The sequence below is a fragment of the Anser anser genome (genome assembly GCF_964211835.1).
Source record: "Anser anser genome assembly, chromosome: 20".
Taxonomy (NCBI): Eukaryota; Metazoa; Chordata; class Aves; order Anseriformes; family Anatidae; genus Anser; species Anser anser.
The window spans coordinates 4,127,089-4,140,608 of record NC_139741.1 but is presented as its reverse complement, the minus strand read 5'-3'; the positions used below and the strand labels follow the sequence as shown (position 1 = coordinate 4,140,608).

Here is a 13,520-nt window from a genome sequence, read left to right as displayed (position 1 = left end):
TGGAAATATAATCTAATAGGGCATCAGGTGGGCTGCCTGCAGGGTGCCTGGAGAGGCCAGCGGGAAATGTGGGCTAGGAAAGGTGACATCCAGTCCTGGATATAAAGCATATGGAAGAAAATGCCTCCAGAGGCTTAACCTCAAAGGTGGCCTGTTTTATAAGCACAAATACAGAAGGCAATTGCTGTTCTCTCTGTTCTCTTTTGTCCCAGCATTGGTTAGGGTTTGCCAGAGCCTCTTGCTGCTGGGAGCCAGGATGCTGTGGGCTGCACAGACCTGGGTGGCTGAGCAGTACCCCAGGGAAACCCTGTCCTTCCACCCCAAAGAGCCAAGTCCGCGTCACTTGCCTGCTGCTGTCTGCATGTAGCCAGCCAGGGTGCACACTCGCCTCTCGCAGGCTCCGCTGGGCAGCAGGACGGCGACGATGGCCAGCAACGAGCTGAGGGCCAGCAGGACACAGCCACCCGCGCACAGCACGGCGCTCGTCTGGAAGGACACACAGGGCAGTCAGCGAGGCAGTGTCCCCTGCCACCCCCTTGAAACCTCCCCACGAATTCCCCCTCTCCCTCCTTGGAGTGAGGAGCAGGGCCCCACACGGGTGCCTTCTCCCACTTCTTCCTCTTTCTGCTGTTTAAATTCACCATTGAATCTTGAGCCCACGGTTCACCCGTCACCTGGTCCCAGGGGTTATTAGTATTCGGGCAATGGTGATAATAGCAAATGTATTACATGCATGAAGGGCTACGTCATTAATACAAGTGCCATTAGATGCCTGCAATGCGTGTCAGTGCCTCCACTGAGAGTTGAAACACATCTCAAGACGGCACCTGCCCCTGCAAGCCCAGCAATTAGAAGGTATTTTGCCAGTGCTCTGCGGTGGGGAGCCCACTGCTACAAAGGTTTAATTGCAGCTGGCTCCCACCAAAACACCGGGCTGCTCCCTGGTCTTTGATTTAGCCTCTTCAGCAACAAAACTCGGTCATTTGAGGCTGGAATTCAACTCCAGCCCATGCTGAGTGATGATGCTTTGGGGTGCTGGTGGCTCCAGGAGTGCCCAGTGGCAGCATTTTCTGGATAGGTGAAGGGGAGGCCAGCACAGCCTGCAGCCTGGCTCAGCCGCTGCCCAGCTGGTGTGGAAGCAGTTTTGCTATTTAATATTCTGGCCATAACACGCAACTTGCATCAGCATCTAAAACTGAGAAGAGCATTAATTTACGGCAAAACCAGCTCACCCGTGCGTATGGGTGCCTGCTAGCTAGACTGCTGCAGTTTCTGTCCCCGTTACAGGTGGCATTTCCATCTCTGCCCAGGGGATGGTGCTGGCAGCGGCAGGGACGCGTGCCAGCCCGGCCAGCAGCATGGTGTGGCTGGGTGGGGAGGACCTATGATGGGTGCTTCCTCCTCCAGCACCCAGCTCCTGGCACTGTTCAAACGGTGCGAGGGCACCTCAGTCCCGGCATTGCCGCAGGCACATCAAGTCCTGTTATTTCATAGCATTTTATGGCAAATTCCATGAAATGTTTCTGGCTTTGGTGAGTCACCCGGCAGTAACATCCGTGCCTTGGCTCCGTAGCACAGTGCTCTTGTAAGACAGGTCTTGTCCCAGTTTTCCTAACAAGACTCATTTTCATAACCCATGTGGGAGCCACAAGGAGCTCAGGTCCCACCTCCACCCGCTCGTATCCAGCCCTCTCACCCTGCTGAGACGTTCTGGTTAGAAATGCAGTTTTCCGTTTTTTTTACTCTTCCCCCAACATTCAAGCTTTCGGGCAACCATGGTTACTATAGAAACAAACCCAATAAACATTTCCATTTGGTGCCCCTCACCAAAGAGGTTATAAATCAGGAATATAACCTATTAAATGTGTGTTGTGCTGCAGGAACCACAGGCAGGCTGGGGGGAGTGAGGAGGAATTGGGTTTCCCCTCTGATGGCTACAGTGGGTCCAAACAGCAAAGAAAATCTCCCTGTCCCCCTGTGACTAGCGGTGCTGCCCCACAGGTCTGATACTGCCCTGCCTCTACCTGTGTTACTTCCCACTGAGCTGTTTTTTTAGCACCTGAGCCATCCTTGAGGTGCTGGGGCAGCAGAGCCACTGCCTGCCAGGCCAAACCAGGAGCTGCCACCGCTCCACACAGGGACACGCAGGCGCTGGCGAGGACGCTGCTGGGCCCCACCCTGGCACCCCGGTGCGAGCACTTCCCCCAGTGCTGTGCAGTGATTAAAAATCAGCATTTAATTTATGGGCTATTTTTACACTACACAAGCAATGCAAATGCTGTCCCGGCAATACATTAATTCCTGACATGCAATGGAAAAGGCACGGCAGTGCAAGCAGCCACCAAAAGAAATGGAGAGGGTGCTTAGTCAGGGACTGTGGAATCTGCTCCTCTCCGCTGCCTCTCGAGACACTGAGACCCCAGAGACAAGTGCTGCCTCAGGACAGGGGACATCCCACTGGTGACCAGCCCCTGGCCCCATTGTAGCCCCTGAAGGACCCAGAGAGCAGCAGCATGGCAAAGAAATGTGTACCCATTTAAAAAAAAAAATACTCTAGCTGGCGTCTGAATTTCACCTTCCACCCAGCAACATGCAAAACCATCCTCCTTTGCAGGAACCATTAATTATTTAGAGCAATGAATTTTTCAGCAGAAAGGGGTCTTGTGAAGCAGGCCTGCTCCTCTCCCGTGTGAAGCATATTATTTTTAATGATCGAGGTTCATCATAATTATGTTGGCGCAACTCCCCTAAAAACTTGCAGCTCCTGCTGGAAGCAACCTTATAGCTGCTCAGGCTGCTAATCCCCGTGGAAAGGTGCAAAGGGACGAAGTATTTTTCAGGCCACAGCGCCAGGAGAAAAGGCACAAACAGGATCAGTGCAGGTGAGTCTTGTACTGAAAGAAGAGCCAGACTGGTTCAGATCCTGACATTGGGGTTTGCCCAGGCAAGAATGTGAGTGCTGGTGCTGGCAGCACCCTGGTGCACACAGTGGTGGCCAAAAAATCCAACCAATCCCTGTGCCAGGGGATCTGAGGTCATGCTCTGAATAGAACTTCAGTGGGCAGGAGGAGTAGGTAAACAGTGAGCTTTGGACGGAGGCACAGGATGCTGAGCTGCCGAGTGACCTTGGGGCAGGGTGGGTAACAGCTGAGTGGTTTTGCCATGGGGCACAAGTGACAGCAGCGGCATTGCTGGCCCTGAAATAGGTGGCAAAAGGTGCAGGCACAGGGTGTTTCAGTGCAGATGGCAAGAGACCCCACTGCAAGCTGCTGGTCTTAGTCTGGCTCCCACATTATCCTGGTATGCAATATACACAGCTGCTTAAACACAAGGTGCAAACTTCTTTCCCTAGCATGTTGGCATTACCTCCCAAAGCCCTGGATGCACTCCTGTAAAACAGATTATTTTTTTGTTTTCTTTACAGGAACTTGTCTGGAAATTAAACACAAACACTCCTGCCCTGTACTGGAATTGCACCTGCAGATCAACAGCCTCTTCCGAAGGAAAATAACAAGCCCTAAGTTTGAAAAAGTTCATGGAACAAAGGTACGAAATAGTGGCAGCTATAAAGCCTCTCCTGCCAGCTGCACAGCACCTCCCTCTCTTCTCTCTGTTTGTGCCTGCTGCATCTTGAGCGGAAAGGAGAGGATGCAGGAAACAGGATGCAAAGGCTGAAAACCAAAAATAGATGGCGGGGGGGGGGGGAAACAATCACGATACATCAGGCCCAGCTCAGGCGGGGGCAGGAAAAAGCCCATTCATCACACAGAAGGCACAGCTCCCACTGCAAAACTGGCCGTGGAGAAGCAGGACCTCGTGCCCTGTGGCTGCCGCTGCCCGGGCTGTGAACAATCCTGCCTCTGCCGTGCCGGGAGACATAAAACCATGTCAGATTTTCTGCTCCCACTCCTGGGGAGATTAATTGTTTATCCCCAAACAAATTAATAGTCCCCTGGTGGGACTGTAAATTTGTCTTTATGTAGCGTAGTAAATTCCGATTAACAACAATCCCCTACCCATTATTTTAATATTTTACAGGTCTGACACGCGCCATAGCTATGCCGTTCACTAAGCAATAAATCTGCTGAAGATACCATTCCATTCATGAAAAAAATCAAAATTAACACATCACACAACGACCACCCTGGGGAGAATCACTTAATGTCCCTAATGAAAAGTTTAAAAAACAGTTAACCCATCCTTTGAATCCAGCATCCATGATCTTTGTTGTTTAAAATGAAAAGAGCAAAGGGAGAAAAAAAAATCCAGTGAGCTGGTGCTGGGAAGTGGTACTTGGCGATTGGCTCAATGGAGATAAACCATTTTGTCCCCTGCATTGGGATCTTTCCTGCAGAGATGGAAGTTGAGCAGAGCTCCCACAATCACGTCCTGCATGCTGGGTCACACCACGCCACACATTAGTTTATTAATGCAATTTATTAATTGCAGCTTGACCACCCTGAGAGCTGCCATCCCAGATGGGCCCCGTGGCACACAGAGCAGCAGGCTGAAGACAAGGTTACAGATTGCTTGGGTGTTTCAGCCCTGCTGAAATTCTCAAGCATCTTTGCAAATGAGCAGAAAGTAAATACACTAAATAATTAGGAAATAAAGCCAGGGGCTAGCTGACAAAAGGAAAAGAGTGAAGGTCAGAGCCCGTTTGGCTTTCTGGGGTTATCTGTTGAGGCAGAAAAGGTCTGAGAAACCCTGAATGAGCCGGGGGAACACTGGCTTGAAAAGCAATAGTAAGTAAAAGGGGGCAAAATTTATCAAACCCTTCTCTTTTTTTCCATGCAGTCCCTTCCCATCTGAGCTCTGTGTGATTAAATATTCATGTACAGAAGATGTTTTGGGGTCAAACTGGGTAGCGCTGTGCCTAGGGAGGCAGAAACCAAATGGACACTGGGGTTTTAACCTTGTTAAAATGAATCAGCGCTGGGCAGAGGTGCTGGCTGGGAGTGCAGGGTCTGGGGCTTGCTGCAGCACTGGCAAGAACACAGGAGGCTGCACTGGGAGCTGATACTGGGAAGTGGCTCCAGATGTTGGCAGCTGGGCTCATCCCTGTTGCAGGTCCTGAGATGCCCCTGGCTGGGCTCCGGGTGGAGGAGGAACCATCACCACCAGCTGTTGGAGGGTGAAGGAAGAGGGCTGGGGAGGATTGGCTGCAAATACTCAGACTGGTGTCTATCTGCAGGGCAGCAGCAACGCTGGAGCAGCAAAGCTGCCTTCTCTCCAACCCAGTGCCCAAGGGGTCTGTGCACACCTGCACCATGCAAGAGCTGCAGCCGCCGGCACCGTGCGGCCTCAAGGTCTTCCCAAAAATTTCCGTGAGTTTTGCATTGAACCATATAATCACTGCTTTTCATCCAGACCCCACTAGGTGTGGCTGCCCTGCTCCTGAAATAGTAGCGCCTTTTCCTTGGGCAAGGGCACAAGAGGGGATCTTGGTAGGAAACCACGAATATCCACCTGGGTGCAAGAGAGAGGCATCTGTCTCTGCAGGAGACGCTGCGTGCAGAGGGGTGGGTGGATCAAGGCTCGCAGCTTGTTCGTATTTCCCCCACACAAGTCACAGAAACAAACATCCGCCATCTGGTCGGCATTATAGCAGCGGCCGGGAAGAGGATCCCACACGTCCTCATCTTCTCCTCCCCAGCAATTACCTTCCTTTCGGCACCATCTGAGAGCTTTCGCCTTCCTATTTGATATTCCATCCCCATCCTGCTCCCATGCAGATGTTGTTCCCTGCTAAGCAGCGCTGGGAAGTGCCTGGTGTCATCTGATGGGGACATGGGAGTAGGTGCAACCTCCCAAACCAGCCCTGCAGTAACGTGGAGCCCCAGGCAGGACGCTGATGGGGGTGGCTGATGTCTAAGAGTGCCCTGAGCTGGGGTGCTTTTGGCTGGGACGTGTGTGCTGGGGCACAAGGATACAGAGGAGGCAACGAGCCTCCAGTCTTCTTTTCTTCCCATTTGAATGAAGGTTTTGGTCAATGAGGACCTGTCAGCACCACAGCATGCACAGGAGGTGCTCCTCACCAGCTCAGATTTAGCTGCTCATACACAAAATTCAGCAAAAATCCTGTAGCCACAGCTCAGCCACTCCTGGCCTTTCAGGTAACTTTCCCACTTTCAAGCTAATCGGTGTTTTCAACATGAACGCCAGAAAGGTTAATGCCCAAACTGATTGAAGGGAAAAAAGAAAAAAAAGCATCATTTTAATTAGGGAGAAAATAGATAATACGCCTGATGAATTATGGCTGTCTTTCTTCCAGTGCCATTGCATCTGGGGACGCTGGAAAGCACCTCTTAATGGCACTGCTTTATCTAAGAGGATGATGGATAGTGGTGAAAGAAAAAAAAGGGGGGAAAAGTAAGACATTAGCACATCAATGGTGTGCCTGTGACCTCCATCAAGGGATGCGAACCAACTTAATGAAATTTTAATTAGGCAGCAAGCAGTGCACTGTCGCCTGGTACCAGATCAGACCTTCTCACCCGCACTCTGTCATTATCCTTCCTCGGGATAAGCCCTTTTCTGGCACTGATGGGAAAGCCAGGCTCATCGTCTGGGGCTGTGAAGCTCCCCCCAGGTCTCCCAGCTCTCCCATCTGCTTCTCTCTACAAAGCCGCCAGCGGAACTTGCAGCCTCAAGGGGGATGGAGGGAACATCGTGCCACCAAAATGTCCCTGCCATGTCCCCACCAACCTGCACCCGACTCTGCTCTGGGTCCCACAAAGGAGAAGAGCAACATTCAGCCCAAAATGTCCCCTAAGCACGCAGGTGAAGGCCCTGCCCTTCAGGGCAGGGTTCAGGGCTCCCTGTTTTTGTTGTCCAGAGCATTTTGGGGAAAGTGACTCAGCACGAGCTGGTTATCACCATCATGAGCGGCCGCTTCTCAGCTAAGCCCTGGCTGCTGCCCAGCCACAAGCAGCAACGTTGCAGCTAATACCCACCTCTCCGTGCCTTTGTGTAAGTAAAGCAGCTTCTGCCTCCTGTTGAGACTGGAGCGTTTAGAAATAATCCCTAGAGCAGGCTGCGTGTATTTTCAGTCAACTTGACCTTCCATGGCCCACCCATGAGCTGGTCTGGTCTCAGCAGCTGGGGAGGCATTTCAGCCCTGCTTACTGGTGAGCGGCTCCCTGGCTGGTAAATCCTGGCTGTCATCTGCTACTCGGGCATTGAAGCGTGAAACCAAAGCCACAGGTTTCCCCAGCACTGGGTATTTTCTATTATATTAATATGGGTCAAAAAGCTTTGGGTGGCTAACAAAAGGAGATAAAGTCTACTGCAAAGTAACACATACGAAGAGGAAGATGGTGATTTCAAGACTTGCTGAGCGCTTATGCTTTTTGCCAAGGCTGTGTAAATGCAATTAAAAATCAACTATCTGATAGAGTAGGCCAGGAAGAATCTGTTCTCTTGGGAAGGTCTTTGATGAGGAGCTAGAAGTTGATTTCCTGATAACCCCAAATTAACATGTTGGCCTCATACGTGGCCCTCGGAGGAACAGCAGGCTCTGCCCAGGAATGGCAACCCAGGTACGCCCAAGATGCTCAGCTCCTCCTTGTGCCAGAGCCTGTGCTAACAGAGGAGCAATGCATTTTCTAAAATCCTTTCTTTCCCATGCAGAGGGGCACTCCACATGCTTTTTCACTGGGAATGGAGCTCCTGCACAGCTCTGCAAATCTGACCCCTATGAGCAAACCTAAGATCACACTGGGAACCCAGTGGCTGAACTGAACAAGAAACTGACAATGAAACCACAATAAACTGGCAGTGGAGGTGTATGAAACCTTTCAGCATCTTCTAATACAAGGGTAAGCAGGTGTGCTATGCCTTTTCACTAGGCTTCACTGAATCTTTTCAAGCCCTGCTATGGACAACAACCCGGGACAGACCCACCCAGGTACCTCATGGGGCTGTGCAAAGCCTTCACCCTCATCCTAGGTGGGTTATTTTGTGCTGTGCTCCAGCAGGGCACTCACTGGCTTCATAAGCAAATGGTCAGTGTGTTTTCAACCTGAATATCATGGGCTGATCAGCTCCTGTTATTTTAGATTATGTGCTTGGCAAAGCCTGAAAATAATTGGAGACTATCTGAAAAATAAAAATAGAAATTTGAAATGAGGCAGCACTAGCTTCCGAAGTGCAGCACTGCTATACGAACCCATGAGCCAAATGCTCCCACTGAAAGAGAAAATAAATTAGCTCAGCATAAAGCACTATTTTGCACGCTCACATACGCAGACAGGGATCTGGCACCAAAAAAAGAAACGGTGAGATGCAATGAAGCAGCTCAGCGCTCCAAAGCTTGCCTGTTTTTCCCATCTCTAGCAGTTGGGCTCCCAAGAACAATCTTGTTTCCCCACGGCGCCTGCACCCCTCAGGATGCCCTGGCAGCTCCAGGTCCTCCCACGACAGGTCCTCCTTGCCATCAGTTGTCTGTGTAAGGGCCTCGCTCATAAATCAGCGTTGGCCCCTGGGCGGTGTCACCGTCCTCTCTCCTCACCTGGCAGCCACCAGCCCCTGCCCAGTTTCCATAGGCCCCTGAAGGGTCTCATCCTGTGTGAGCTGCCCGAGTGTCGGCCACATCACCAGGTACCAGTGGTGCTGAGCACAGTGCAAAACCCGAGCAGCCTGAGCACCGAGAGGGTTAAATTAAAGGTACCCATGGTATTAGAAAGCTGCAAAGTAATTACCAAAGGAAGCAGAAAAAAGCCAGCAACTCTAAGCAGACATGAAGGCCCTCTTAAGAGAAAAAAGGCATGTTAATTAACCTCTAGACATGATTCAAAGAATCATTTGTAGCATGATTAACATAATCCCCCAAGTGCAAACACAAAACTGGCATTAACGATCATTCGCCGGGCTGAATGCTCCCCACCCCTTCATCGAATCAGCACATTTGAGCAGGGGATGATTTGACACATGGTAACCGTGCACGTTTCAGGGAACAAAAAGAATCTCGTCCCCAAGGATTGGACATCCTATGCTGCGGCTGCTTCCACCCCTGTACTCTGCAGGTGGGCATCCACCCCAGGTGTGCTCTCAGCATCCTCCCCAGGTGTGCCACCAGTTCCACGCTAGAAGAGCTCCTGAGCCCTGTGTCAGCTTTTGCTTGCTTCACTCCCCACAGCCACAGCTTCAAACCCTTCATCAAAAGGCTGGTGGCTGCTATCAAAAGCTCTTCGATTCTCCACGTTAGGATCTTGGCTTTCATTTAAAGGAGCCGCCCACAAGACTGCTTGAAAGATTGGAAATGAATGTCACATGTTCTGAAAGCAAAGAAAAAAGAACCATGGTTTCCCCAGTTCGTGACCTCCCCCATCTCTCCAAAAAGGAGAATCTCCTGCTTGAACTCGGGCAGGGCTCACAGTGCTCAGCTCCCCCGTGCTGAGCACCAACTTGTGCAGGTGCAGGAGGCTGCGCAGGCAAGGGAGCCAAAGCTGTCGCCTGCCTTAGCAAAGCTGCCACGAGTGCTTCATTACATCGTACACCATCAAATAACCATCACAACAGGTATTCGCATCCTTGCCATGGCAGAAAGCTGGTAGGGGAGCACTTTTCCCTGAAACAGACTGCACTGTTTGTTGTTCGTCAATTATTTGGGTGGTATTAATTAAGGTGACAAAGATGTGTCACCAAAATCCCCTGTAAACCCCACACAATACCATGACATTGTTCATCCTAACCACAGCCCAACCTCGGGAGCTCAGAGGCTTTGCATTACATGATATTCTGGATCTAAAGGCTTTTCAGAGGCTATTAGATGGCTGAGGCTGTAGCTGCAGCTTGTTCAAATGAGTCACTGCTGAGCTTCATTCTTATCTTGAAAGTTTGTTATTGCTTGGAAGTGTTTATCTGAATTACATTTGCAAAAACATCTGAACAAAGGCCAACTTATGGAAATGACAGCATTTTTGCATGTTTTTGTATAAATAGGAAGGATTTTAAGCAGCCGGTTCTTTTCTTTACAATTCACAATATTTGTCTTTAATGACAGTTTTAAGGACCGTGACAGGATTTAAGCAATCGCACGCAGACCTGGCATCCTTGGAGAGCGAGCAGCGCAGCTCCACAACAGGCTGAGAAATCCAACTACTGACACCCATTGTGCTGGGTGCAGCCACGACCTCGCTGGGATTTAGCCCCCATGTTGGGATTTCTGCAGCATAGCAACCTGGAGCAAATCAGAGCTCGTGTGTTTTGGGCAGCAGCAGCAGCAAAATCATAAAAGCTCAGGGTAAGAAGCTAAAAGTAAAAGGAAAAAAAAAAAAAAGGAGAGGAGGAAGAAGGGGCAAGGGCAAGCGGCCAGCAGGCGCCAGGGCCGGGCTTTGTGTGCTGCGTGGTCCCGGTGCACACCCACCAGGGACAGGCAGCCTTTGTCACACCAGGATACCGCAGCAACCCTGGGCCCTGGGGCTGATGAGGGCAAGCAGGGAGGCCTCGGCCTCCTTCTCCCAAAACCTGGCAAGGGCATCACCTGGAGCTGGCCAGGCGGGGAATGGCAGCAGTCCCCGCACCCAGGCTCGGTCTCTGGAGCCGCGTGTCCCAGAGGCAGCAGTTTTGGCCACCTCCCTGTTCCCTTTACACTTAGCAAACTCAGCTGGCACGCGATGCTCAGAGCCCCGCTGGGGAGCACCGACCCTGACCTGTCTGACCCCCGACTCCATCCCGCACGTTACGCAGCCGCTCGCCTGGGCAGGTCAGGAAGGTTTGGGGTCCAGGCAGCAAGGCACAGCCGGGAGCCCCGAAGGGGCAGGCAGCAGGGTCAGACCGTGGCACCGCTGGGGCCACGGCCGGGATGGGCAGCGCAGCAGCACTCGGGCTGCACTGCCCGCCACACCTGCACGAAGGCACGGGGGAGGTTTCCATGCAGCACACCAGGCACGACCAGGAACCCCCCAGGGGGAAGCAGCACCACGGGGTCCATGGGACACCTGGGAGGTGCTGGGGGGGTGCTCAGGGGCAGGACTGGGGGGATGCAGGGGATGGATGGGATGCTCGAGAGCAGCATTGGGGGATGCAGGGGATGCTCCGGGGAAGCATGAGGGATGCCAGGGATGCTCAGGGCAGGACAGAGATGCTGGGGTGGGTCTGGGGGTCAGGGTGAGGGGATGCTGGGCAGCCTGGATCCGAACGGGGGATAACAGGGGGAGCTTAGGGAGGCGAGGAGAAGGGCAGAGAAATACCGGAGAGCCTGGGGCAGGTCCGCGGGGATGCAGGAGGGATGATGGAGGGGATGCCGGAGAGCCCGGGACTGGGTGGAGGGATGCCGGGGAGGGACTGGGGGATGCCGGCGAGGTGACGGGGGAACACCGGGGAGCCCGGGGGAGGTCTCGGGTGCCGCGTCGGGCCGGAGGCGCTCACCTGCCAGGAGCCGGAGGGGATGTCTCCGAAGCCGCCGGGACCGGCGGAGCCGTGGCAGCCGCGGGGCGGCCCGGCGCAGCGCCACAGCAAGCCGAAACCGGCGGCGGCTCGGCCGGGCGGCAGCAGCCAGGCCGGGGAGAGGAAGGCGGCGGCGCAGGCGGCCAAGAGGCCGGCGGAGAGCAGCGCCCAGAAGCAGCCGACGCCGCTGCACATGGTGCGCCGGCGGGGCAGGGAGCCCGCGCCCCGCGCCGCCCCCGCCACCGGCACCGCCACCGGCACCGACAGCATCGGCGGCGCCGCAGCGCGGCCGCGCAGCCGCCGCGGCCGGGCGCGGGGCCGGCAGCGCTGCCCGCGCCCCTTGCGCGCTCCTTGCGCGCTGCCTGCGCGCCGCCCCCCCCCCCCCCTTCCTCCGCGGGGCGCGGCTGAGGCCGGGCGGGGTGGGGCGGGGGAGCCCCGCGGGGGCAGGGGGGCAGCGGGGCCCCCCCACCTGCACGCAGGTTTTGGGGGCTCCCCGCCCGCCCGGCTGTGGCCGCAGGGAGCTGCTCGGCGGCGGGCGGCGGCGGGGGGGGGTCTCACCCGAAACGCGCACACGGGGGGGCGGCGGAGAGCGGCACCCCAAAGCGCTGTGGTTTGGCGCTGGGCGGGGGTTCCCCGGGCAGGGGTTCCCCGCTCTGCCGCCCGGCACGGCTCGGCACCGGGCGGGCACCCGGAGCGCGGCGGCTGGGGGAGAGGCGCCCCAGGTGCCGCCGGTGTCCGCCTCCGGACACCTCTTAGTGAGAGTCCGATCGCTCGACCGCTGTTAATTTTACCCTTTAATCGTCTAGGTTTAGGTTTCCCCATCGAGTTGGAAACGCCGCCTGAAGAGCGACGCAGAATGTTTGCCCGGGAATTTGGGCTTATTTAAACGGAAAAGCTGCGCCGCCCGGCGCCGCTGAGCTTTTCTAGCGGCCGCTCGGAAACTTGGTGGGTCAGCCAGGTCTTATTCCTGCTCTGCCCCGGCCGCTGTGCCCGCGTCCCGCTGATGTCGCTGCCTTTTACCGGCCCCAGCAGCTCGGCTCTCTCCCAGCGGTGCCCACGGCCCCAAACGCCAGCACGGGGAGGCAGAGCCTGTATAAATACGGCACCAAATTATTTATCCTGCCTCAGGTGGGCTCCAGGCAGTTATTGCCCATACGGCTGAAACAGACGTAAGGGTGTTTGGGCATTTTTTTTTTTTATGATAAAAAAAAAAGAAAGGAGCTTTCCCTGCCGGTCTGGGTTCGGTGCTCCGGCGGCAGTCGCAGCCCGGGACTTCGCTGGGGGGCAGCGAGCGGGGCGCAGCGGGCGGGGGCTTGGCTCCCTCTGCCGCTGCGCGCCGGGACTGCGGGCGGGCAGGGGACCGGCCTCCAGCCCGCGAGCGTGGCTTTTCCTCGGGTTTAAAAACGTGCGTGCTTTAACTTCTAGGAAAGTTTAGAAGGAGCAAAAAAATCACACCAAGTCTTCTTGTCCTCGTATCCCAGGTTTGCGGAAGTTCCCGGCTACTGTTATGTACTTAAGCACTTCTCGTTCTCGTTGAGGCATTTAGGAAAACAAAAGGGGAAAAAGCGTAAATGGAGAACCAGAGATAGAGGTTTAAACCTAGATTTTATTTTTTACTTGCTTTTATTCAAATATTTATGATACCATAAGTGGCCACGAATTTGGAAATAAAACTGAAATTAGAGAAAGGTCGTCTGAGGTGATGGCAACGCTGCCTGGACAGACTGGAGGTAGGAATGATCCAGTTTGTTTGCAGTAAAGCAGAATGGTTCCAGGGTGGGACAAAAGCCCTGCAAAAGCATCAAGGAACAAACTCATGCAGCAGTGTTGGGCCTGGGAAAAGCTGTGAAACTGATGTGAGGGCTTCTCTGTTTCCCTTTTCTTTGCTTCTGTGCAGTGCTCCTTGCCCAGAGCTCAGACGCCCAGATCTTCATCAGCAAGTCACTGCTGCAGCTCATCCTGCTGTGAGTGATGCTAATTTTTTTTCACTGTGTTCTGCATCACACTGCATGGTTCAGGCTTTGACCACCCACAAACCCACTGCGAGTCAGGCAGGAGCCCCTTGCCCCTTATTTGTGCAAGAGTCCCTCTGGGCAACCCAACCTCCAGGCATGGAGCAGCAAGGCTTT

General features: G+C 54.0%; 2 protein-coding genes across 3 annotated transcripts in view; one reads left to right on the top strand and one right to left on the bottom strand.

The window, feature by feature from the left end:
• The window catches only part of SPATA22 (spermatogenesis associated 22), a 69,203-nt gene extending 60,212 nt beyond the window's left edge, over positions 1–8,991 (top strand). For both annotated transcript variants that reach the window (XR_014574243.1, XR_014574244.1), the window contains 2 exons: positions 3,425–3,546; positions 5,195–8,991. The gene's annotated coding sequence lies outside the window, so the exon portion shown is untranslated. The remainder of the gene's footprint in view (positions 1–3,424; positions 3,547–5,194) is intronic.
• LHFPL7 (LHFPL tetraspan subfamily member 7) overlaps positions 1–11,734 on the bottom strand; it is a 64,091-nt gene extending 52,357 nt beyond the window's left edge. The window contains exons 1-2 of the mRNA XM_083806398.1: positions 11,374–11,734; positions 348–486 (exon numbers count right to left, since the gene is read on the bottom strand). Of these exons, the coding sequence (XP_083662524.1) occupies positions 348–486; positions 11,374–11,661 (427 nt within the window). The 5' untranslated portion in view covers positions 11,662–11,734. The remainder of the gene's footprint in view (positions 1–347; positions 487–11,373) is intronic.
• Between the last annotated feature and the right edge of the window lie 1,786 nt (positions 11,735–13,520).